Consider the following 27129-nt stretch of genomic DNA (forward strand, 5'->3'; position numbering starts at 1 on the left):
ACTGCTGCCACCAAGTCAGGGTTTGGTATGACTGATTTCCGATTCTCGAGAAGACTATATGGGGAGTTTGGGTACACTGCATTATCACTGAAATGCGTACGGAGTGGCTCTGATGTGCAAATGTGAATCTGGCTGTTCGTAGGACCCAGCAGACCTTCCCAGACCCCCGGGCTTCACCTGTTCGCATGCACACTGACACTTCTCTGCCCTTTTTCCACCTGGGACTGCCTTTAGTTTCCATCGCTCAATGATTTGACCCCCCAAAAAAAAGCTTCACACACACACACACACACACACACACCAACACCGAACAAGAATGATCTCGTCCGTGCAGGGCTGCTGCGGCTTATTGCTGGTCTTCTCCGCGGCGCTGTTCTTCGCGGGCGCCGGATCCCTGCATGCCGAGATGGTCTTCCGCTGCCCGGGCTGCACGGCGGAGCGCCAGGCGCTCTGCCCCAAGCTGCAGCCCGCCGGCGCCGGCCCGGGGGAGAGCCAGTGTGCGGAGATCGTGCGCGAGCCGGGCTGCGGCTGCTGCCCGGTGTGCGCCCGGCGAGAGGGCGAGCTCTGCGGCGTGTACACGCCGCGCTGCTCCAGCGGGCTGCGGTGCTACCCGAAGCCCGACTCCGAGCTGCCGCTGGAGCAACTGGTGCAGGGCATGGGGCTGTGCGGGCAGAAAGTGGACGCCGACGAGCCCGCGACTTCTTGGAGTCTGATGGAGCACCGGGAACCCACCAGCGGTCAGTTTTCTACTTTTTTTTTTTTTACCGTAAAAACGAAATCCTTTGATACATTTTTAATGGGAATCGTCCAGGCTGTTGCTTTTAGAATAACTGTTTGGCTGTCTGGCTAGAATACAATATAAATCACCACCAGTTTGAAGCTTTAATCACATGAACCAGAGTGTCCCTATATCATGTCATAATAGACAAATATTCTGCAAAAACAGCACATCTGCAAGCTCCTCCAGGAGCTTATAGATCAGCTATTTCCAGCAAAGAAATTTGGTGTAGAGGAAAAACCCCTTTGATCAATTTTTAATGAGACTGTCTAGACTAACCGTCAGTGGGGTTTGCACTTAGTTCCTGAGTATTATCAATGCAGCTGTCAAAGAAGATACTGCAAATATGATCCGCAAAAATGAATTTCGTTTGACCTTCAGCTTTTGGAAGACCAGAACAACACGTTTAAAACTTTGGAGTTGCAGCCTTTGTCCACTTATAGCTATGTCTTATTATGTAGTGCAGCTATACAGTAAAGTGGGCAAGGTATAGGCCTAATGAATGAATGTAGGATATTAATTGAACTATTAACATACTGCACATGTTTTCTTTAAATTGGGGTCAAACATCTGTTGCATTTATTCTGGGGCATAAAGACTGCAGAATGATTCCTTTTAACTAATGTGTGTATCTAGAACAGACATAAAATGATCTAAATGTGCCTTAACATCAGCTTTGATTAGGCTACTTATGAAACAGAAAACAGACTACAGTATAGAGTAGGCAAGGTAGGCCTAATGAATGAATGTTTTAATTGAACTATTAATAACATACTGCAGATGTTTTCTTAAAATGGGGGTCAAACATCTGTTGCATTTATTCTTGGGCATAAAGACTGCTGCGGAATGAGATATATTCCTTTTAACTAATGTCTGTATCTAGAACAGACCTAATGGACACAATGTCTCCCACCTTTCCCCAATACTCTCAAATAATCGTCTGCACAACACTGTAACAATATTACAATGTCGTAAGGGAAGTTTATTATTATAATATAGCCTCGCAGCTAGCAGCCTGGAAATCCCCCAAATGTTGTAGTTGTTGGGGACTACACAAAAACAATATTAATGTTGAGGATTTCCCAGGGGGAGAGTAGAACAGAGAGCAAGACACACAGAGAGAGAGAGAGAGAGAGAGAGAGAGAGAGAGAGAGAGAGAGAGAGAGAGAGAGAGAGAGAGAGAGAGGGGAATGCTTGCATTGATTGGAAACGTGGACTTTAGGCTTTGACCAGGAGGTACTACTGTAAACTGGTGGTGTGGGTGGTTATGTTTACATGCAAGGCTGCAACGATTATCTACTTCAAACCAAGGGAATCGTCCAGGCTGTTGCTTTAGAATAACTGTTTGGCTGTCCAGTCCACCAGAATAAAATATAAATCACCACCAGCTTGAAGCTTTAACCACATAAACCCGAGTGTCCCTATTCCTGCCATGTCATAATAGGCAAATATTCTGCAAAAATAGCACATCTACAAGCTCCAGGAGCTTATAGATCAGTTATTTTCAGCAAAGAAATTTTGTGTAGAGGAAATAGGAGGCAAAGTATAAAGCTCTGGGGGTCCCCGGCAAAGAATTACAGTATAAGGTTTAAGTGATTAATTCACACATGGGCCAGATAAGGGCCACATTAGTTTGTCTGGTTTGTGTTTCAACAATGTGAGGTCACTCTAAATAAAACATAATATATCATTCTGTTCTCCATTTAATGTAGGCTACTGCCTATTTATTGCTCGGGGTGATCGAGGTGCAGGAATATGGTCATGTCTCTTTGTATTCATTATGGTTTGCTTAAGAGTAATTTAACCACTTGAACCCTAGTATCCTGATTCTGGGCTTGTCATAATAGGCAGACATTCAGCGAAAATAGGTGAACATTTTGCAAATCTGCAAGCTCACAGATCTTAGCTTGTAGATCAGCTATCTTCGGCAAAGAGAGAAAAAGGAGGGTGCAAGCGATAGACCCCTGGGGGACCTCGTTCCGCTGAATTATATAGGGCTTAAGTGGTTAACAGCTGTACTTGTAAGTGTCCCTCTCCCTCTGGGTGAGTGCATCAGCTAAACACCCTAGAAAGTTCAGTGTATAAATAGTGCTGTCAAATGACAGATTTTTAGGTAGCAATTATCGTAAACACAGTCGCAGTGAGCACATCCATTCTTTGGCAGAGTTTTACCGTAACACTGACACGTGTTTGGGTCGGCAGTGGAAAAAACTGTATCACAGATTAACTAACGGAGACAGCGTGCAGGGTCATGATACATGGGAAGTTGATTCATTCATTATTAATCAATATTTCTATATGTCTGAGGTGTCCCTCTTGAATAAAAAAGTACCCAATAAACTAAGCACCTAGTGCCTACCTACCTACCTGCCTGCCTGCCTGCCTGCCTACCTACCTACCTACCTACCTACCTACCTACCTACCTACCTACCTACCCACCTACCTACCCACCTACCTACCTACCTACCTTCCTACCTACCTACCTACCTACCTACCTACCTACCTACCTACCTACCTACCTACCTAGCTACCTACAGTACGTAAGTTAGGACGTTAGTTTTAAATGTATGCTTACATATTTAACCTGGTCTGTTTCATTTATGTAACACTTTCTCTTGCAAAGTGCTGTATTATAAATACATATCAATAAGAGAAGCTGAATAGTGAATATATCATGATCTGAATTATAGCAAGGATCTTTTAGAATAAAGCAGCACTAAATCAGGCTGAAACAAATATGAGTGTGTCTGTAAACTTGTTTTGATGTGTGGGGCATTCCAAAGCCTAGGGGTCTTGACAGTAAAGATCAAGTCACCTTTGACCCTATAGATTTCTGGCTGGCTACACAGGCCCTGCCTGAAGTAGCTAAAAGCTCCAAACAACCTGTTAAGATCTTAAAATCAACTGAAATACCAACACAAGTGATGGGAAGATATGCTATAGGGTCAGTGTTGCAGACTGCCTTTTAATATACAACAAAGCTTTGCGGCTGCATTCCGTGCAAGCTGGAGAAAAGACTTTTGACAGCTGAGGTACAGTAGTATGATTTCAGAATAAAATCCCTTTAGTTCTTATTTGTCAAAATTCAAGAACCCCCCACCTGCCCCTGAACCAAAAAGAACTTCTGTGCCATCTGCTCCCTGAAATAACACTGTTAGCTAACCAGAGACATTCAGCTGTACCTGCGGGGCCATCCAGACGAAGCCCACGGGACTGAAATAGCTCCAGATAATCCCTCCCCTCCCGGCTTTACCAAAACACGGGCATTTGTGCCATTTCCCCCTTAGGCGACGACTTCATGTGTACCCGTGCCAAGAATCCCAGCGTGCCTCTATTGAGTTCCATAATAACCCACCCCCACCCCCACCTCCTTGTCCTTTCTCTGGCTTTCACTCTCTCTCTCTCCCTCTCTCTCTATCTCTCTCTCTCCCCTTTTTCCTTCCTCTGGACAAGGGTGCTTGAAGACAATGCAAACAATAGCTGAAACGCCACTGAGCCGAGCGGTGCTGGAAGGGAAGGGAAAGGTACTTTATGGTATGAGAGGTCAGGGGGTGGAGGGCCTCTCTTCAACTCGGGTTTGAAAGCCCTACATGGTGAGAAAGTCATGTAACGGGCGATAAAAGCCCCAAAGATCCCGTGTGCTGTTTTTGGACCTTGCAAGGTTGACAAAATACGGAGCTGAGAGATTCTTGTCACTCAATAGTATATTTGGTGTATACAGTACACTATATACTGTATGGTATATGAACGTGGCTTGCTTTCGCATACTTTCTCCTTTCAGTGCACTTATACAGAAATGTGCTGGAGGATCCCAATTGCTTTGTATTTGCCTCCATGGAACGAAATGAAAGATTTTGTCCGGCATGTGCCTGCGTTTGAGGGCCAGAAATTCTGCACGGCACCAGAAAATGTGGCCAAGGAAATAGCTTTCCCTTTAAAAGAAAAAAAATTGCAGCATAGTTTTGTTTGTTTATTTAGCAAATTCATACGCAGCAGGGGTCAATGTTATGGTCCCACTTGTTAAGCAGTTGATCAGGGAGCCGTAGTTCTTATTCGTATGAACCCCAGTAGTTACTTGAGACATCGAAAGTAGTCTTTCTTGGCTCAGGGCTTGGTGGATCGCTTTACATTCTTCACAACGCTACATTGGTGGTGCAGCTACAGTAGGCGCTTTTTATTTGATCCTTCAGATCAACTGAAACTTCCTTGTGCCTTTGAATAGCCAGGACTTATTGTTGTTGAATGCCTGAAGTGTTGCTTGATATCAGAGGAAAAAACACAGGGGCGACTCTTTGAAGCACCAATTCGTGGTTATGTCTTGACTAACTTATACACAATGCCCATACTATAAATCCAAACACTAAGCTATTGCTACAAAGTAAATTCATCATGGGGGGATTTCTCTTTATTTAATTTATATTTGTATCTTTATTATATCTATGATATCTTTATTATTGTTATATTGTTGTTGTGATGCTGTTAGCACAGTCTTGCCACACTTGTATTAGTAGTACTGGTGACAAATAAACCCCCTTTATTCTTGATTCAGAGAAGCGCGTAATGGCAATCTAAGTCATTCACTATAGATAATGTGTGAAGTCACTTCACATCAGATCAGATCAGAAAAAAAGAACAGGTGTGTTATAACAGGTTATCTGATATGTAATATGATGTATAATGGTTTTCAACACCTCAGGGCTACGCCTGACTTATACTTGGCTGCACGCCGGCGTCGCACACTGAACACAGCGGATCGACAAGCCCACGACGTGGCACACTGAGAGGCGTTGTGAGCTTGTAGGTCTGCTATTTTCATTGTGTGACATGATGCGCAGCCAAGTATAAATCACCAGGAGTTCGAGTGAAGGTGACAAAAGCCTCCCCGGTTACCTTGGAGTTGTGGATAAGGAAGGGTGTTGTTGTCTATATATCATTGGTTCCCAACGTGGGGGGAGTGGGGACCCCCAGGGATCCTTAAGGGGGTTCCAGGGGGTCCCCAGATACGTTCTTGGATAGTTAGGAGCCAAATGGACCCCAACAGGTCTGTATAGACTTCTCTATAGGGTCTTTTTGGTTCCATTTGTACATTAGGGTCCCAGGCATAACACATTCCATCAAATGGAGGTCTGTGGCCTAATGCATATCAAACTGGGGGTTCTTGATCTGAAAAGGCTTCCTAAGACCCTGTGACATACACGAAGAAAACAAGGAAGAACAGGGAATTATAAATCAACTCATTATTCACTAGAAGAGCATAGGGGAAGTACGCTATTCGGATGTGCTGTTTTTAGTATATACATGGTTAATGACAACTCCAGATACATTCATGTCAAACTGAGAATGCCACTTAATTCACAAATGCCTTCCTTTCTCAGTCCCTTTCAACTCTTTCCGTCCATTTTAATTGTTCATGCACAGCAAAATCCAGAGCATTCAAATGCAGTTTAGCTCAACACAGTAAAAATGCATGTTAATTGGTGTTAATTCGTACACTCGCCGTTAGAGGAGCACTCAGGATTTTACTGTGCAGTTGCCTGCTAATGCGCTGTGAGTCTGATGTGTTTGTGCTTGCCCTCGATTCTACACTATGCCCCTGTGCCATAGGGTTCAAGCAGGCTGCATTGGTAGCCAGCTACAGTACCTGGCTGCGTGGCCTTGGATGCCATCGGCCGTACGTGCCAGGTCCTGTCCAAGGGCTCCAATTTTAGTCTCCCCCATCGGGCCAGAAAAAGCCTGTAAGGTAAACACATCTGCACTCCTGCTGAGTGCGTGCTTCTAGGAAGACAGTCCCTGTTGGCCGCGTAACGGATGACGAACTGCAGGTTCCTCTATGCAGGAGCTTTCAGCAGCTTCGGATGCCCGATTTACGCTCCGCCGTACAGCGGTAGCCGTGCGGGTGAAAAGAGCCGATCTGCAAGCCCACAACGCGCCGCAGGCGCGCCGCGTTGTGGGCTTGTAGATCGGCTACTTTGCTTTTTTGCGGTGCGTGACTTATTTCACACCCGAGATTTCGTGAGAGGCCGATTGAAAGGCAGCCGTGCTGCCCATACCGCTGCCCAAATTCCTAAAATAATTGCGGCCCGACGCAGCCGATGATGGCCCTCTGAGATCTTGACCTTGACTATTGCGATGGTGTTCCAACACGCCTTAAGCAAAAAAAAACACTCAACAGGCTCAGAATTGTACGGAACACTGCTGACTGCTAGACTTTAAACTAAAACCAAGAGGAGAACATAATATTACTCCTATTTGAACTTGCCTGTCTGTTTTAAGATTGATTGTAAGATTTTACTGATTACTTTTAATGCAGTTCATGGCCTGGCCCCTAATTACATTTTTGAGTTATTAACCCCTCACGAGCCTGTGTGCAGCCTGAGGTCCTCAGGCAGGAGCCTGCTGGTTGTTCCTGCGCCGACGTTAAAGACAAAGGGTGACCATATCTTTACTGTCAGGGCTCCTCCACTCTGGAACGACCTGCCTGAGGAGATCAGGCTTGATGAAACACTGTCCTCTTTCAAATCACTCCTTCAAACGTACTTTTATCGAATGGCCTCTCTGTCTTTAAAACATTTAGAAATGTTATTGTTTGATTCTCTTAATTACAAATGTTTTATTTCTCACTGCACTTTAAATCAAAATGCATTTCTTAATTTTTTGTAATCTTGTTTTTACAAGTGCTTTATAAATAGAGTTATTATCTTAAAATCTAGGGGGGTGGGGGGGTTACAGATGCTGCTCAGAGTCAGAGCCTTTCCTGTTTCCAACGCGTCCGTTCGAAGCCAAGTCTGCAATTTGCTGCTCAGTTGACCAGAATCGACTGTAGACAATAAGACGTGACACTTCTGGCCATCTGGGAAAGCCGATATAGAATGGAAGCCAGCCCGGCCATTGGCCCCAGTCTTAATTCAGGCAGTAGACCAGACATGATGGTGCTGATCCTTCATCCACACCCACCTCTGTGGGACAGCTTGTACTGCAGAGAGGCATAGAACCCCCCGAAGTGTGCTCCTGACCCTCTCTCTGTGTGTGTGTGTGTGTGTGTGTGTGTGTGTGTGTGTGTGTGTGTGTGTGTGTGTGTGTGTGTGTGTGTGTTAGCATGTGTGCAAGAGCGGAAAGAAAGCAAGGGTATGTGTGTGTGCATTTGGGTAAAGCCTGAGTTATACTTTGTTGCACGTGGGTGTCACGCAGCGAAAACAGCTGATCTACAAGCTCACAAAGTGAGTGTGGCAGAAATCACAGACGAGTATGTGAATCTGTACATGCAACGGCGTGCCTGTTTGTGTTTTGTGTGTATGTGTGCACAGTCTGCACACCTGTGCGTGTCTGTGAAGGACAGTGTGTGTGTGTGTGTGTGTGTGTGTGTGTGTGTGTGTGTGTGTGTGTGTGTGTGTGTGTGTGCGTGTGTGCGTGTGTGTGTGTGTGTGTGCAAGTGTGAAGCATGTGTGAGCGAGATCACTGTTTTTGGTACGTGTTATGTCATATGTGCGTGTATGCATGCGTTTGCTGCACCCACGTGTGTGTGCGTACATGCTTTCATGTGCGCGTAACTATGAATGTTTGTGTGTGTGTGTGTGTGTGTGTGTGCATGTTTGTGCAGAGACTCAAACATCTCAGATTTCTCCTGGAAAGTGGGAGTGTCTGTGTTGCACTTGGATACTGTTGGAATTATGTAAGGGAGCAAAACAAAAATCTCCCCGGCCGCCAATATGCTTGCATGTGTGTGCGTTGTGATTGTCTGTGCAAAACTCTCTCTTACTCACACACACACACACACACACACACACACACACACACACACACACACACACACACACACACACACACACACACACACACACACACACACACACACACACACACACACACACACACACACGCACACACACAGGTAATACTATACTTGTGGGGCTGAGGACATCAAAGGCTTTAGGGTGGCAATTTCATAAATGCCATTTCTACAATTTTTTTAAAAACCTAACCCTAAAGCCTGAGTTGTCCTTAGTTCCATGGCAGTGCCACTCCCCGAAAGTAGCTGCTCTACAAACTCACAAAGCATCGCAGCTTGTAGATCTACTATTTCTGGTGCATGACAACCAATTCCCAACCCATGAACCTAGCCTCTAAATGCCTAATTAACCCCAACCTGAATCTTTTCCTAATTAGTACTGAAAATATTTGTAACCATCTTCAAAATGTCTATTTCTCAAATTCTACTATATAGTATATACTGGGGCCCTCACAAGTATAGTAACACACACACACACACACACACATACACACATTTGTATTACTATACTTGCAAGGACATTTTAGGACAGCAGTTTTATGAACGATATAAAAAAATAAATTGCCATTTTTAACTGTAACCTAAAGCTGAGAAATAGCACATCTACAAGCTCACAAAGCGTCACACTGCAACACGTTGTGAGCTTGTAGACCGGCTATCATTCGGTGCACGTCACCAGTGCACAACTAAGTATAAATAAGGCATACATTTAACCTCCTTTTCTAATTGTAAACCTAACTCTAAACATCTTTTGTAACCATAAAACAGGACAAGGAAAATGGTCTTCACAATGTCTATTTCTACTATATACTGTAGTACTTGTGGACTGGGACGTTTGGTCCTCACAACTATAGTAAAAACACACACGCACACGCGCACACACACACACACACACACACACACACACACACACACACACACACACACACACACACACACACACACACACACACACACACACACACACACACACACACACACACACACACACACACACACACACACACACACACACACACACACACACACCTGATTTCAGTTGACTTTTGCCCCTCACAGAGAAACTCGGTCTTCAAAGACAGAGTGTGTAGGGGAAGCACAGAGGAGCGTCATGAGAGAACTGGAGTTCAACAACACCCGGTTCTATCTGATGGCTGAAGGCGCCAGCTCCTTATTTTTCCTGCGTTCGGAATTTCCTTCCACTGCGTCTCTTCTAGAGCTTTTGTGATGGTATTTTATGACCGGCGGATGTCAGATTTACCTCACACAGAGCACAGAGAATGACCCTCCAACCACCGCTCAGCCTGGTGTCCTGCAAGGGTGGAAGGAGTGCTTGAATATTACTCAAGTAGAAGTTGATTTAACTTGGCTTAAATATTACACGAGTAATGGTTATTGTAACGTCGTTTAAATATTACTCATAGCATGTAGAAGTTACTGTACAGTGGATTAAATATTAATCGAGTAGAAGTTACTGTTACTTGGCTTAAATATTACTCGAATAGAAGTTACTGTTAAGTGGGATTTTACTCAAATAGAAGTTAGTTATTGTAACTCGGCTTAAGTATTATTCAAGAAGGTACTGTTACTTGGCATGAATATTACTCAAGTAGAAGTAAGAACACTACTAAAGTTAAAGTACGTCTATAGTTAGCCTGCTTTGTGTTAAAGTTACTACAGTATGGTAACGTCCTTAGCGTATCCATTTCAATATGAATACGTTCTACGAACCAATCCCTCTCAAGTTCAGCGATACTCTCCAAAGTGATGATTAGTGTTGCCAGATTTTGCAAGAGAAACAAGTGGTCAGGTCTACGAAAACAAGCTCACAAGAAGCGACTAAGCCACATGAGCGTGCACGCACACACGCACACACACGCACACACGCGCACGCACGCACGCACGCACGCACGCACGCACGCACGCACGCACGCACGCACGCACGCACGCACGCACGCACGCACGCACGCACGCACGCACGCACGCACGCACGCACGCACGCACGCACGCACGCACGCACGCACGCACGCACGCACGCACGCACGCACGCACGCACGCACGCACGCACGCACGCACGCACGCACACACACACACACACACACACACACACACACACACACACACACACACACACACACACACACACACACACACACACACACACACACACACACACACACACACACACACACACACACACACACACACACAGTTTTAAGAAAGCTTCTCCATGACTCCAAGAGGTTCATAGCATTTCTTAACATTACGAGCCTTTCAGTACTGTTTTTCTTTTTTACTTATCTAGAACTTTGTTTTGCTTTTAATGTAAAGCACTTTGAACTGCATTCATATCTGAAAGGTGCTCTATAAATAAAGATTAGTATTATTATCATTAAAGTAAACTTCAATCTCCATACCATAACCACAGCAGCAGAAGAGGTTACTCTGTAATTCGTACCTTTCCAAAAGTAGTATAATTTATCAAAGATCGACTTAATGCTGCAATATCAAACTTATTTTAATGCCTACAATTCTATTTGAATCAATCTGTAAGGTAGAGCATGTTGATATAATATAAGTACATTTGCCCAGGTCCTACCCAGGTTCAAATCCCTGGTAGGATATCAGCTTTAAATTAAAGTAGGATTTATTTTTGAACGTTCTCAAATAAGTACACATGATGCCAGCCTGCTACCAATAAAAAGCTACTCATTTACACTAATGAGAGTAGTTAATTAGTTACTTTTCACTCTATGCGTGGGGAAATGGATAGAAGCGAATACGCACCAGTAGTGAGATACGCAGAGAGCTGGCTTTACAAGGCAGAGAAAAACTCTCTCTGCATTACACACTCATGTACGGGAAGATGTTGTATCCAAGCTTGGGTTGTGCTGATTAAAAAATGTCATAACTGGTTAGAAATTGTATTTCATACAGAACCGAGTCTATCCTGTTTATCCTATCTTTTGTAATCCGCACTTTACTATTATGTCTCAGTCTGTACTCTTGTGAGGGGGAAGGAGGAGGGGTGTGTGTGTGTCTAATATCTAGGGACATTAAACACTTTGAGAACATTTATTATAAAAGGCCTCATTATAAAGCCATCATAGTAATGTCATCATTATAAAGTCATTAGTGCATGAATTTATGTTCCATAATCATTTGTGGGAGTTAGTACAGGGAGCTGTTCCTGAAAGTTTATGGCTGTTTTGTAGCTTCAGAAAATGTGCTCGCGCGCACACACACACGCACACGCACACGCACACGCACACGCACACGCACACGCACACACACACACACACACACACACACACACACACACACAGTCCCAGACGTTACACTTTGGTTGCATCAAGGATGTTCTCCCAGGAATGTGTTCTTATCTACTTGTCCAGGCCATTTCTCTGTCTCACTTGTTATCAAAACAGCTTCAAATCAGTGATGTAGAGTATGTGACCTTCAGTCCTACAGTGTGTGACTGACCTGCTAGAAGGCATTTACTGACACATTTTTAGGTCAGTGGTTCTCAACCTGTGGGCCAGGGCCATGAGGATATAGAAAGTGGGCCCCCAAATAATTGGCTGAATTAATAATATTTTATTGATAATTTGACAAAGTCATGTAAAAAAATAAATAGGTTATGGTCCCTTTTTTCCGACAAATAGGGACTTCAAATATACTACGTTAGTTTCATTGATCCAAGGCCGAACACAATCGATTGATTGAACGTTAAAATAAACATGCGGCCCACCCGTCCAACCACTTAACATGGCAGCCGAAAAGGCTGCCAAGTGGTCTTCTGATGGGTTGGCACTTTCGAGATCTTCATTTGGGCCCTGATCCAGGAGAACCACTGTTTCAGATGAGACACTTTGTCTGTGCTTTGGAGTTAAGTGCTCCACACGCACCCCCCCCCCCACCCAAGGATGTTTTGTTGTGAGAAATAACATGTCGCGATGGACTTCATGGCCTCTCACATTGCTTGCACCATCTGTTTGGAGAGAAGCTTTTTTTTTTTAAGTTGATGTTTAACAAGACATGGGGATGCTTTCAGGCCGAGCCCAGCATGCAGCTGTTTGATTCCCCATTAAGAGCTAAATGAAATTCTTCATTATGGTTCCTCGTGTTGTGTTTGAAAACAATGCAAAATTTATGCCACTGGATCGGGGTCTCTTGACAGCAACTGTGACGTGTGCGCGGTGGGGGCCCGTTTGGGTGGCTTGCGGTCCCTTGCGAAATGTAAGCTATGTCGTAATATTGTTTGTGTTGCTGCATACGTTTAGAACAGTGGTTCTCATAAGTGGTTTCCTTGAGGGGTTTCCAGGGGGGTCCCCAGCAAAATGAGAACATAGCATCACAATCAGTTTAACCACTTTAAACCTATACATCGGCTATTTGAAAATAGCCGATCTACAAGCTGTTGCAAATATTTTTGAAACATTTTGACGCAAATCTTGTATGGGGATTGGGGTCCCTGGCACAAAATATTTTCAGATGGGGGTCCGCGACGAAATACATTTCTATTTGCTCAGTGGTAAAAGATGTCAGCTCTTGTGCAGGAGACCTGGGTTCAAATCCAGGGTAAAACAGGAAAGTTACATAGTGCAGTTTTTAAGTAAAACATCTGAGTACTTCTTCCACCATTGCACTGTTGGAGCAATAGGCTCTATGCACAGCAGCCATATTGGTAAGAAATTGGGCCACTTCCTTAGTTCCTTCACAGGTGTTACCAATGACACTAATGAAGGCTCTGTTCCATTTAGTGTGGCAAAGTGGTTCTGAAACCTTTGTAATTTCAAGGACACCCATAACTCTGAGAGTGTACAAATGGAACCAAATGGACCCGGGTCCATTTGGTTCCATTTGTACACTCTCAGAGTTAAAGCAACCGTAAGGGGCCAATATGGCTGCTGTGCATAGAGCCTATTACGCAAAAGCTACGCTTCCAAAGGAGATTGCATGTGAAAAGCGGTTCCAGGTATCACTGGAAGCTGCCGAGGTTACTGCAGTCACCAAGGTTTTCTTTCTAGGTTCTAGGTTTTCTCTTTAGTCTGAGCTATTGGCTTTGGGTGAATCATTGGTTCACAACGTCACTGAAGGCAACGGTCACTGTCCTTAGCACTGTCACATGAAAGCATGTGGCGGTGTGGATGCACGCCAGGTCAATCTCTACATATATCGTCGCTGTCGTGCTTGTATGGTGAAAACTGCTCCTTTTCCCCATTAAGACCTTGGGCCGATTCTACAAATGCCCTGTAAACCAGTAGTTCTCACACTTTCAAGATTTGTGTTCAGTTATTTAGATTTGGGTTTGGTGTTGTTTTTAAATCGACACTAAGGTTAACTGAGAAATGTCCACTGCAAGCCTGTTAGCGTTTTGTGGCAGTTGTAAAGTTAAATGGAAACGCCAAAACGTCTGCCAAAACATTGGAGTGGGATTTTGATGGCACGAGTGCGTCAAACATTTCTATGGCCCGAGATCACCACCGCATGCCGAAGACATTTATTTTTTATTCTTTTTTTGTACTTGAACCGAGGATACATGACTATTTACAGCTATTTATCCAGTTTCATAACTCCAGTTTCATAATCCTTACCGCGACCATAAAATACATTTGCATAGAAATAAAACAATTTTTGGCCACCAGAGGGATCTTTGACGATTGACTGGTGGCCAAAAACCGCAACCTCAGCATTTTCAACTATGTGGACAGGATGGCGTCAGTGAGTGAGTGAGTGAGTGAGTGAGTGAGTGAGTGAGTGAGTGAGGGGCATTCACTCTTCTAGGCCAGTGGTTCTCAAAATGGGGTCCGGGGACCCCCCAAGGGTCATTAAGTAATTAATGTAGCATCACAATCGTTCTAACCACCATCCATTTATTGTTGGCTATTAAAAGAAAAGGTGCTATTTGAAAAATGTATTTGAAAAATATTTAAACTTTTTTTTTTAACATAGATCTTCTCTTCTGGGGGTCCCTGGCTAAATGTTTTCAGATGGGGGTCCTCGGCCAAATACATATACGTTTGGGTGTCATTGACGTGAAACATTTTGGGAACCACTATTCTAAGCAAGGCCGGTAGTTCACAAACTTTTTAATTTCAAGGGCATGGGTTTGGTATGCATTGGACCACGGACCTCCCATAACTCAGAGAATGAACAATTTTGGTTTCATTTGTACACTCTCTGAGTTACAGACCTGGAATGGTCCATTTGGCTTTTTGCTATCAACAATTTAACTGGGGACCTCCTGGAACCCCCTCAAGGACCCCTGGGGGTCCCCGGACTCCACTTTGAGAACCAATGTTCTACTAGGCGGGTCCCCCTACACCAGGTGTTTTTTTAATGCACCCCCATACCAAATGATTCTGTCCTAGGGACACTGATATGAAAACACGTTTCAGCTTAACCCATTAAAACCGGGAAAGCATATGTCATTTTAGATTTTTGTGTTGGCTATTTAAAAAATAGCAAATATAGAAGCTCACAGTATATACTTTGTGACGCGCTGCGAGCTTGTACATCTGTATTTTTTTTAATAATCTTGAAAGTGTGACAACTACTGATTTAGAAGGCATTTGTAGAATTGGCCTCAGGTCGTAATGGGTTAAATTAAATTGTCTAAACGTTATTGCACTTAGATAGATTCATAGTGGCTGCACACACACACACACGCACGCACGCACGCACGCACACGCACACGCACACGCACGCACACACACACACACACACACACACACACACACACACACACACACACACACACACACACACACACACACACACACACACACACACACACCTGCCTTCTAGTGTCTGTAGCATAATTAATTTGATCTCTGTATGGAAGATGGATTGACGGGTGGATGTCATGATATAATAGTTAGTAGATATATTATTAGTTGGTTGAAACTGGTTTGTACTTGCTGACATATGTCCGCCTCATATTTTGTTTTACAGGAAGAAATCATGATTTGATTTTGATTTTAAAAGAAAAAAAAAAGAAAACATGTTTTCTTTTGGCACATTTTGTTAAAGGTATAGTAGGCAACATTAAGCCTATATTTGAAAAATACCTCTATATATATATTTTGCATTTTTTCCCCTCTATCAGCCACTATATAATGATGCTGGGGTGTTTTCCTGCATTGAAAAACACTCCTCTTTCTGAAATCCGTATTTTCCCTACTATTTAGGTTACACATCCGGGTATCCGGTGCGTAAATTCACGCACGCATGTGCGCATCCGTGCGCGTCCGTGTCCGTGTGAACTTTTTACTTTCGGTTTTAAAATGCTCTCAAACTTCTTTTTTTAGGCACATAATTTACTTTTCAAAAAGCGTTTGGATAGAATTTAGTTGTTTAACTTCATATATGTGGTCAATTTGTCATGAAAGAGCCTATTTAAAAATAAAAATTTAGAGAACCGGCAGGGGTGGGCAGTTCCGCGAATTGTATCCGAAAAAAGTAACCTATATTCGGCATGGCCCGTTTAGAAGTCTGCTTACTCTATGGAAGTCCTCCGTGCGTCACCCCCTGGTGGTCGGGGAAACGAACTGCTGGATTTTTTCCCTTTGTTTATCTCTGAATCGCCTACAATCCCTTTAAATAGGAGCACAATACGACCAGGGCCGTGATCTAAAAGAGTTAAAAACATTTTTTTCATTTCAGCACAACTTTAACCACATAAACCCTCTAGATTTACTAAACTGGACCTGAGTTGGCTCTGTACTTGGTCTGCTCTTGCTTCCTTCCACACCAAATCTCTTCGCCAGAAATAGCAGGTAGATCGGCTATTTCCCCAGAATAGGGTTGACGTTCAAGTGGTTAACCCTCTTCCTCAATCAACAGGTGAGACTGTGGACCCCGTGGTCGAACAGGGTCTGACTGAGATCCCTGCCATCCGGAAGCCCACCAAAGACAGCCTGTGGCTGGGGGCCAAAGAGAGTGCTGTGCGTCAGCACCGCCAGGAGATGAAGACCAAGATGAAGACCAACAAAGTGGAAGAGGTGCGGCCCACCAGGCCAAAGCAGGTAATGATGACCTGGTTCATATTTAAACAAGCTCACAATGTGTTGTGATGTGATGCGTTGTGAGCTTGTAGATTGGCTATTTTCACTACTTCAGTTTTTTTTTTTTTCGTGGAATGTATTAGATTTAAAAAAAAAAGTTTTTTAAATCTTTTGAAATATAATTAGAAAAAAAATGTATGAAACAAAAAAAGGGATATTTACTTGTGTCCCAGCCCAGTCTTTGGGAAACACTGGGTTAGTAGGTAGAGAGGTCTGATAATCAGTAGGGTCACTGGTTTGCCCCCTGGTACGCCCCCAGTATGCGTGTGGAAGTGTCCCTGAGCTGAAACTGAATTTCCCCTGTGGGATTAGTAAAGGTCTACCGTTTTTTTGTCGTTGTTTACATTCAGTGGTTGCGTGCGGACGGGTGTCCCGCACCAGGAATAGCAGATCTACAAGCTCACAACTCAACACAAGTGTTGTGAGCTCATAGATCGACTGTTTTCGATGCTCAACAACACCCGCACGCAACTACTGTGAGTCTAACTCAGGCTTTAGAGACAACAGAGTGTCTGTTCTGGAAGTACTTAAGTTATTGAACAGCATCACATCCAAAAGAGAATACCAGTGTCATATTTAAGAAGGCCAGTCTTGGTTATTTTCCCTTGTGAAAAGTTGGCCTTTTGACATGGGGAAGAAAACTTTTAGATGTCTTCTCGATGTCTGTCTGGAACCCTTTCTCACTCCTCTCACTGCCTGGTAAAGTGCCTCAGGCATACCTGGCCGACGTTGTCAGCGCTCTCTAATGTCATGTTTAGACGTGAGCGGTAGTCAACCACACTTCTGTAGAAATCCCATGGTGTCGATAGTTAGATGCCAAAGACATCACAAGTTTGTTTGATCCCTAGCATTAGCTAGTGACGTATCGGATCGGCCCGAGCGTATCGCGCCAGTTGGAGGACGATGAAGCCGAATATGCTGCCTATTCATGTTCAGCCGCGTTGGCGGTATCAGCCGCCACGGCCCGCCTAGCTGTCACTCAGACGGGATTACCCTGCCATCATGACGGAAGCCCAAACCCAAGCCGGCACCCTCAATCACTTAAATCCAATGTATCTATAAGCTTACAATCAGTGTTGATTTTGTCGACTAAAACTATGACGAAAAATATTACCGTAGTCGACTACCTTTATTCACTGACGAAAACGAAATAAAAACTAAGCTATAATGACTAAAATTAAGATTAAATGTATTGACTTTTTGTCAACAAATAAAAACTAGACTAAAATGTTAGTGAGAGACTAGTGGAGAAGAGATCCAGTAGAACTAAAAGACAAGTCATTTTATGTTTGGTTGCGCTCGGGTGTTGCGCTCTGAAAATAGCCGATCTACAAGCTCACAACGCATCGCGCTGCAACGCGTTGTTAGCTTGTACTGTAGATCGGCTATTTTCAGCATGTGTAAAATCAGCCATCAAGGTCTAAAATACATTTTAGTCTTATGATATATATGAAATCTTATGATATTTAGTCGACTAAAACTAGACAAAAACTAAAACATTTCAGATGACTAAAATATGACTGAAACTAAATAAGATTTTATTCAAAAGACTATGACTAAAACTAAATCAAAATTTGCTGTCAAAATCAACACTGCTCACAACTGTGTCTCATCGCGATGCATTGTGAGCTTGTAAAGCTACTTTGACAATTTCTTTTAATTTCATTTTTTTATTTTCACCTGATGTTTTCATCACCAGGATGGGAGAAATGACTGCAAAGCAGAAGGCCCACAACACTCCAGGTTAAATACAAATCTTAAGGTGCACGGCTCAACAATGTCATGAAAGTAAGGAAATAGCCAGTACACAATAGACCATATTCACACGGCGGCCATGTTTCTATGAAGTCAATGAAAGTAGCCACCCGGGGTGGCGGCACTTTCAATGTTAAATTCCAATATGGCCGCCGTGTGAATATGGTCTATGAATGTCCTTTTGACATGTGAAAAGGACATTCATTGTGTGCTGGCTATTTCCGTACTTTCATCACCAGGATGGGGACAATTATTTTAGCGCTCAGCACACCTAGTGACTGCACCTTTCAACAGAACAGAACATGATAAACATCTATGTAAGCACTCAAAACAAGAGTTATTATTATAATTGCTGTGAAAAACCAGGACAGTTTGGTTGTTGAAAACTGGGACATGTGAGTGTTTTAGAGATATTTGTCGGGCCCCTGCCGGGACACCCAGCTTGAAACCGAGAAGTAGTCTCTTTCAGGAGGGAGCTTACTGATCTACGAGCACTGAGAGATCTGTCTTTGTTTCTGCAGAGTTGGATGAAGTCAAGATAAGAAGCAGAATTTATGTCCCCTGTCACAGCAATTCGAAACACACCGTTAAAACGTCTGTTAACGCATTCTACTCAAGCCAGCGTTCACCCCCGTTCTAATTATTTTGTGGTCATGTTCAGCACGGATTCGGTGTCAGTGGCAACTGGCAGGCTTAATGTCTTGCACATTAAGACACAGTATCATAAATACCAAGGCATAAACACCAATATTGTGTTCCAATTGGATACTGTCTAACTTTTAGACAAAATACAATTTTCCTTCAGAGTTTTCTTTGGAATTATTTGGTAAACATACATCATAATAGTGGCATTGTATGTGACATTTGAATGTGGCTTGTGTCAATTGAAACCGGCCGAAACCAAATCAGCTAACAAGACTATTGCTGTGAGGTTCAATCAACAGGCCCTTGGCCTTGCAGACGAGCTCAAGTTGGGTTGAGAGAGGAATGGGATACGTTATTAGTGACTGGGAGTCAGGGGGCAATCTGTCACACAGCTTTTAGGGGTAACATACTGTAAATATGTGAAAATGCAGGCAATGTACTTACCTGTCCAAATGGTACTGTATGTTATAATCATGTCCTCACTCCATTTGGAGACTGGCACTTGCAGATTGTTTTCAGAGCTGATGACACAAATAGACACACAGAAGGTTCGGTCACTGTCTAACAATACAGACAGAGTATCTGTGTTTACATTCAATAGCAAAATGTAATTAAATCTTTGACAAATAAACTTTGCAGACCTCCGTTTTTAACATCATGTGTACTGTTGTCTATTACTTGCAAAAAACATAGTGAATTAATTAAGAAATTACGCTGTGACTGCTTAGCTATAGGGAAAGAGTGTTTAGTGGAAAAAGTAATTGTTTCCACTGGATTCGAGAATGCCATGAGTCTGGTGTCCACAAACATTATGGTAAAACCTGTCCATTTAACCTTTCAGTTGTGCGTTCGTTTTCTCCAAGGAATCTGACAATTAAACTGCAAATAAAACAAATAAATTAGGGAAAACTTCCACACCTCTGCCCCCCGGTCTCTCTCTCTCTCTCTCTCTCTCTCTCTCTCTCTCTCTCTCTCTCTCTCTCTCTCTCTCTCTCTCTCTCTCTCTCTCTCTCTCTCTCTCTCTCTCTCTCTCTCCTCCCCCCCATGGTACTCACATATTTCAGATCCTGGGCTGTGTAACAGTAAAAGACTTGATATAATCCTATCTCAGATCTGATCTGATCTCTGCCTGCCAGCACTTTGAGTTGCTGACTGGACAGTTGCTGTTCGCCTCTCCAAGATCCCCACCCAGGGAACATCTCCCCGGTCAACTTGACCGGATCAAATCATATCTTTCCAATAGAAAGCTGAGTTTGTGAACAATGTGTTTGTGTTGGCTCCATTCTTGGACCAATGTAATTGTGTTTGCGATGACACTGACAGTACCCTGTAGGAGTCCCACAAGGCTGCATTCTTGTAAGACTTTTATTCCCACTATATATTAATTACATACCTAATGCATATAAAAACATTAATAATGTCAGCAGATAATGCAATCATTTTTCCACATGCAAATTACATTGAAGAAGACTCCTTAAGTTTTTTAGCAGTGACCCATTGTCCAGGGCAGGCTTACTAAACCACGTCTCTTGAATACCAAACAAAATGGTGTGTATGATGTTTACAAAACAAAGAGATGACACATTCTGTGAGAGGAGAAGCTTGACATTGTAAATGAGTTGTAGTATTTGGGCTCATATTGATTGGACTCTACAGTAACCTTTAAAAGTGATATGAAAGAGCTGTCAAACACCATAAAATTAAATAAACATGTTAAGCAATTCCATATACTGATGTTCATTACCCATGCTCTATTTTTATCAAATAAATAAAACTCTATATAAAGGTATTAGTCTTATGTTTTTCAGAACACAGTAATTGCAGAAATTGCCATCTACTTTAAACAGCATTTTCTGATTACCTTAACCTGAATAAGGTCAGAGTAAGCAGAATCTAATTAAGATTGATATTTATTGATTTGACATAATTGAAGGATTTGTAGAGAACGTTTTAGAATGGGTGCAAACATATTTTGAAAAGGGCTGCATGCTGTCCGAATGATGGAATATCAGATGAAACGGGGTGGGGGTCATTCCATAGCCAGGCCCAGGAGGGAGAAGAGTTTTTAGGTCACTCTTTGGCCAGGGTGTTGTATGGGGAAGAGAGGGACAGATAGTTAGACGTCCTGTGTTAGCTGATCTAAGTGGGCAGGAAGGGCTGTAGGGGGTGGATCATGTCCTGGGGGTAGGGGGGTGCAATGCCCTTGAAGGCCTTGTGTAGGTCATCACCAGTGGTTTGAGTTTAGATGCCGGCCAGCATCCGGAAGCCAGTGAAGGGGGAGTTAGGGAGCACGGAATGGGGAGCCATGAAAATGTAGGGGGATTAACCCATTAAGACCTGGAACTGTGTCATTTTTAGATTTGAGCGAAAAAGCATTATTTTACACTTTGGGCTATTCAAAAATAGCAGATATACAAGCTCATGAGCTTGTATATCTGCTATTTTTGAAAAATCGTGAAAATGTGTGCAAATCTTTGAATATATATATTTTAAAGCAAACATTTTTAACTCAAATCTTTGCTCCTGGGGGTCCCTGGAACCAAATGTTTTGAGATGGGGGTCCACGGCCAAATACAAATAATTTTGGGGGTCCTTGAGATGAAAAGGATTGAGCACCACTGAAACATACGTTTTTCAGAATACTGTTGAGATTTAGGAGACATGTAGAATCGGTTTCAGGTCTTAATGGATTAAAGACCAGGAGTACCGCAACATTCTGGATCAGTTGCAGGGGGTTTTGAGTGTGCAATGAGCATGCCGGCAGAACGGCAAGGGAGGGAGCTGCGATAGTCGAGCCCGGAGACGTCTGAGGCTTTGGATAAGGAGCTGGGCAGACTCCTTGGTGAGGAAGGCTCTGATCCTCCGGATGTTGTAGTTTGATCCTCTGAATGTTGACAGTTTAATGGTCAGATTAATGCAGCCCATATAACATAGTGACATTTATGTCAAGGGAGATGGGGGTCAGTAGCCAAATATGTCAATAAAGACAAAGATGATTTGATAATGACGTTATAAGTGATAAATCATATGTTAGACCGTCACTGTGTGACTTCCAACAGGCATTTGGCAGATTCAGACAGTGAGGTAAAACTGAGGTCATTGGCACCAGTTATTATTCATTACTGGCAAGAGACATGCTTCATTTAGCCATTGCTGAAAGGATTGTGTGCGTGTGTGTGTGTGTGTGTGTGTGTGTGTGTGTGTGTGTGTGTGTGTGTGTGTGTGTGTGTGTGTGTGTGTGTGTGTGTGTGTGTGTGTGTGTGTGTGTGTGTGTCTGTGCGCGCGCGTGGGTGTGTGTGTGCGTGCGTGCGCGAGCATGTGTGTGCGTGTGCGTGTGTACGACGTGCGTGCGTGTGTCACGTGCGCGCATGTCCACATCTGTGTTTTATGTGGAAATTCATGCACATCTATGAAAATATGCTGATTGTCCAAAGAGCACAAGTTGTTCACTAAGTGCTGATGCACTCCTGGCTTGGGGACCTAATTCTCACACACACACACACACACGCACACACACAGAGAGACACACACACACACACACACACACACACACACACACACACACACACACACACACACACACACACACACACACACACACACACACACACACACACACACACACACACACACACACACACACACACACACGCGCGCACAGACACACACACTGCGAAGCCTGAGAGGCCCTCTTGTGGCGTGTATAGCACATTTTGATCAGCCTGCCGTATGCCCCGCTGCTATGGAACTCTTAAAGGCAGACACACCAAAAACATAGTCTTAGTTTATGCAATCCAATGAAGGCAAAACACTGCAATTTCATTTAAATGGAACCATTTAAGTTGTTTGTATTCAATTCACCTAATTTCACTGTCCCAATTTGTATAGTTGACAGATATATAGATGGATACATAGATGGATACATGGCAAGGCAGGTGTCACTAGAGCAGGGGTCTTCAAAAGTTTTTTCCCAATTACATTTCCCATAGAACCCCAATTTGAAATTATTCTGATGTTGTACATTTTCTAATACTGGTGATACTGAAAGATATTGTTTGGACAGTCATTTGTAAGTGAATTGAATTATTGCTCAATTAAACTATCCCTCCTTTGGCTGGGGACTCCTTGCAATGGCCTTGAGGACGTCTGGAGGTCCCTGGACCGCAATTTGAAAACCACTGGCCTAGAGAGCATACACACAAAAATACTGCTGTTCATGCACATGGTAAATATCTAAAAGTGGGATATGCAAAAGTAGACAAATTCCTTTTACTTCGGCCAATACAGGGTGACTTCTGGAAAAACAGATGTGGCTAATAATCCACAGGAAACACACTTAAGACCTTGAATGCAGATCCAACAAAGGACTGGGCAAATAAAAATGAATGATTAGCACAGTTCCTGCAGTGGTTTCATATAAGATACAATGTCATAGTGCAAGCCCAGATGGTAACTAAACAAACCAGAATTGCCTCATTCTTTAAAGCCCCTGGTTATCCGCACATGTGTTTTCAGTTAGTTTGCTGATTAGATCTCTTCTCAGGTTGAATTTGGGCGCAAATGCGGGGCAAATTTGCTGAGCTCATCAAAGTGCATCTATCCAAAAGAATCATAGTCGTAAGTTGGCCTGACCCCTAACAGGTGCAACAAAACTGACATTGAGGAGTGAGGGAGATGTCAGCCGAGCACGGTCTGTACACAGCCAAACTGTCCTTAGAAGAGGTGTAATCAGCCAAAATAAACTAAAACAGCTGTGTGGGTGACCAAGGTCTTAATTATGCAAGGCAGGGCGGGTTGTTTATACAGTCAATGGCTGGGCGCCATTGCAGTTTCGTGTCCCTTGAATTATCAGGGGACGTTACTGGGGTGAGCAGCATCCACTGACCACAGCGTTGGTCACACCCCATGTGAACAGTGTACGTGAAGTAGGTCCAGTCAGTGGGAATGTGAAGAGTAATGGACACTGGCGGTCTGCCGCCAAGTCTAACTGACTGGTCATCTTTGACTACAGGCTGCACACTAATGCCTGGTGTTACGTCTGACTGGTGGCCGTGGGGGGGGGGGCCTCTATGACGTTATAAGCAGTGAAAAATGAATGGAATAGGAAACTGATATGGACATCATGAATTTGTGTTTATTTGACATTGTGAGGGTTAACAGAGGTACATAAAATGTGTAAGACAAACAAGGGAAAAGGACTGGTGGTGCCAAAATCTAAGTAATCAATAAAAACACAAACCCACAGATCAAAGTAAACAAAAACTTCTCTAAACAAAAGAATGGACAACAAAAACCCTTACTACTCCAACTATCAAATAAAACTACTGTGGCTTGACCCTCGACTCTAAACCTAGTGTGCTTAACAGAAACACTTCTTACCCATGGGCCATGTCCTTCCCCTAACAACAACAGAAATGGCGTACAAAGACGAAAATGGGGTCACAGAGAAAACTAGCTGTCTCTCAGAGAGCAACAGGGAAGCACAGCTGCATGTGTGCTTTTTATTGGAGGTGGCTGGAGGTGATTGGAGGACTGATGAGTGGTGAGGCGGAATTTTATGGCTGGTGGAATGAGCGATGGGCTGGACCCGAGTTGAGGAGAGACAGGGCAGAGGGAAACAACAACCCAAGTGCATGCGTAAATGCATACACATAACATTTGATTTAGCCGCTGTTTGCTCGCTGTGTTGCAAACCGAAAATAGCCGATCTACAAGCTGACAATGTGTCGCATCGTGTTGTGAGCTTGTAGATCATCTTTTTACGGTACACGACACTGCCGTGCAACACCTACAGCACATTATGTCTTTATATCGTATGTAGACTAATAGGCTACCTTTATTTATTGTGATGGTGAGGTCATACAATACTGCAGGAAGAGAGGAGAGCAGAGGAGAGGAGAGGATAATCCCGAGGGGAATTCCACTAGCCAAAGTAGTAAAGCAGGTACAGTAACAAAAAAAAAGAACTTGTCTCAATACATAATTTTATATTATTAAATGTAGACAGATGGAAAACCAAATGGAAAGGCAGGTCCAGAATAAACCAGCTAGGTCAGTATCGGTCATCTTGAACTTCCAAAAGCCAAAATTTAAACTCAGTCATTTATCGAGCCTCTGGCCAATAGATCTCATTATGCACACACATCTATCCATAAATGCACGGAATCTCTGTGTGTGTATGTATGTATGTGTGTGTGTGTGTGTGTGTCTGTCTGTGTGTGTGCGTCCCACATATCTCATGAACCGTCCGACTGATCGACTTCAAACTTGCTGTTTGTATCGTCCAGAACCTGAGTGTGTGTTGTGCCCTTTTATGCCCATGTGGAGATCCCTGATGTCATCAATATCACGTCATAATAGCACTGACGTCATAGACTGGCCTAATGTGTACTGCACCAAGTACTCTGACAACAGGTACATTGGGTATTCTAACAATGGGTAATTGCATAACCAGAGGGGCATGCGTTCCAAACGGGTATCGGCCTAGTTGAACTAATTATAAGAAATACTCCACGGCCAGAAAATTACTGAAACAGATACCACACAGACCACACAACAGGAATAATGCCACCAGCCATGATGTTTTGTTTTGGCTTTTTAACTAATTACATTGTTTGATAACCTCTGTATATGCATTGCTGAACTATCTGACCTTTGAGTACTTTTAATTATATAACTTTTGTCTAGGCTGACAAGGTATCAGTCTGTTTGTTTGTAAAAAATTGCATGTCTGTATGCTTTTATGTTGGTATAATTTTTTGTGCACCCTTGGAAGATCAGCGACTGCGCCGGCGGAAGCTAATTGGGAACTGAATGAAGAATATGATACGTATATATGTCTTAACTAATTGCTGTTGTCATTGTTCTGTGTTGTTCAGACTCAGTGCCAGCAGGAGCTGGACCAGGTCCTGGAACGGATATCTAAGATGCCCTTCAGGGATAACAGAGGTCCCCTGGAAGACCTCTACGCCCTGCACATCCCCAACTGTGACAAGAGAGGGCAGTATAACCTCAAACAGGTGACTCCGTGAATTCGGTGGGAGCAGGACTTTATGTGTGTACAAATGGAACCAAATGGACCCTCTCAGAGTTACAGACCCGTAAGGGTCCATTTGGAACCCTCTCAAGGAACCCTCTCAAGGAGACCCACTAACTAGACAATTTATAATGTAGGCATTTAGCACAATAATCTATTTTCAATGCATTGTTGGTGAAAATGTGGTGCTGTGTTTGAGCAATGAGATGAGTATATTTTGTGGAATACTTTATGGCAATGCTGATTTATGGCACATTTCATACAGAGGGAAACCCAATAGGCTTCATGGAAGATAGGTACAAAAAAATGTACAGATGTGCCTTAAAATGCCTTTGTAAGCATGTATCTGTTACTGTAGTATTTTTTTCCCCGGAATAAAATAAATAATAAACATGTTAACATCATTTTAAGAAGATGTCTGAGGGACGGATGGGGGGATGCGGGGTGAAGTGACTGGAAATATGATATAATATGATAATATGATATGATATAAGTTATACAGACTACAAACTTACAGTAAACTCACCTTGTGTTTCCAGTGCAAGATGTCTCTTCATGGCCAGCGGGGCGAGTGCTGGTGCGTTAACCCTCACACCGGCCGGCCTCTTCCATCGGCCCCCACCGTGAGGGGGGACCCCAACTGCAGCCAATACCTTGGAGGGTCAGAACTGGAACTCCCTGCCATGCCCCAAATATAGCACGACCCACCTGGGGGGGCCCGGAAGAGAGAGAGAGAGAGAGAGAGAGAGAAAGAGCGAGAGAGAGAGAGAGAGAGGGAGGGACGGAGGGAGAGAGAGAGAGAGAGAGAGAGAGGAGAGAGAGAGAGAGAGAGAGAGAGAGAGAGAGAGAGAGAGAGAGAGAGAGAGAGAGAGAGAGAGAGAGAGAGAGAGAGGGCGGGGGGGGGAAGAGAGAGGGGGCGGGGGAGAGAGAGAGAGAGAAACAGAGGGAGAGAGAGAGAGAGAGGAGAAAAAAAACATACTGTAAAGTATTTCAGATTTGAAAAAAAAAAAGTATTTGAAACATCTGAGTAAGCTATACATTATCTCTGTTTGTATGTGAC

General features: G+C 43.5%; 1 protein-coding gene across 1 annotated transcript; it reads left to right on the top strand.

Annotated features, from left to right (window-relative positions):
• igfbp2a (insulin-like growth factor binding protein 2a) lies at nt 1-26858 on the top strand. The gene is made up of 4 exons (XM_080422246.1): nt 1-737; nt 16413-16594; nt 25912-26052; nt 26609-26858. Exons 1-4 carry the CDS (start codon nt 317-319, stop codon nt 26765-26767), a joined length of 903 nt encoding a protein of 300 aa, XP_080278372.1. The 5' UTR covers nt 1-316; the 3' UTR covers nt 26768-26858.
• Nucleotides 26859-27129: the final 271 nt, after the last annotated feature.

Source organism: Gymnoscopelus braueri (genome assembly GCF_963280865.1).
Source record: "Gymnoscopelus braueri genome assembly, chromosome: 24".
NCBI lineage: Eukaryota > Metazoa > Chordata > Actinopteri > Myctophiformes > Myctophidae > Gymnoscopelus > Gymnoscopelus braueri.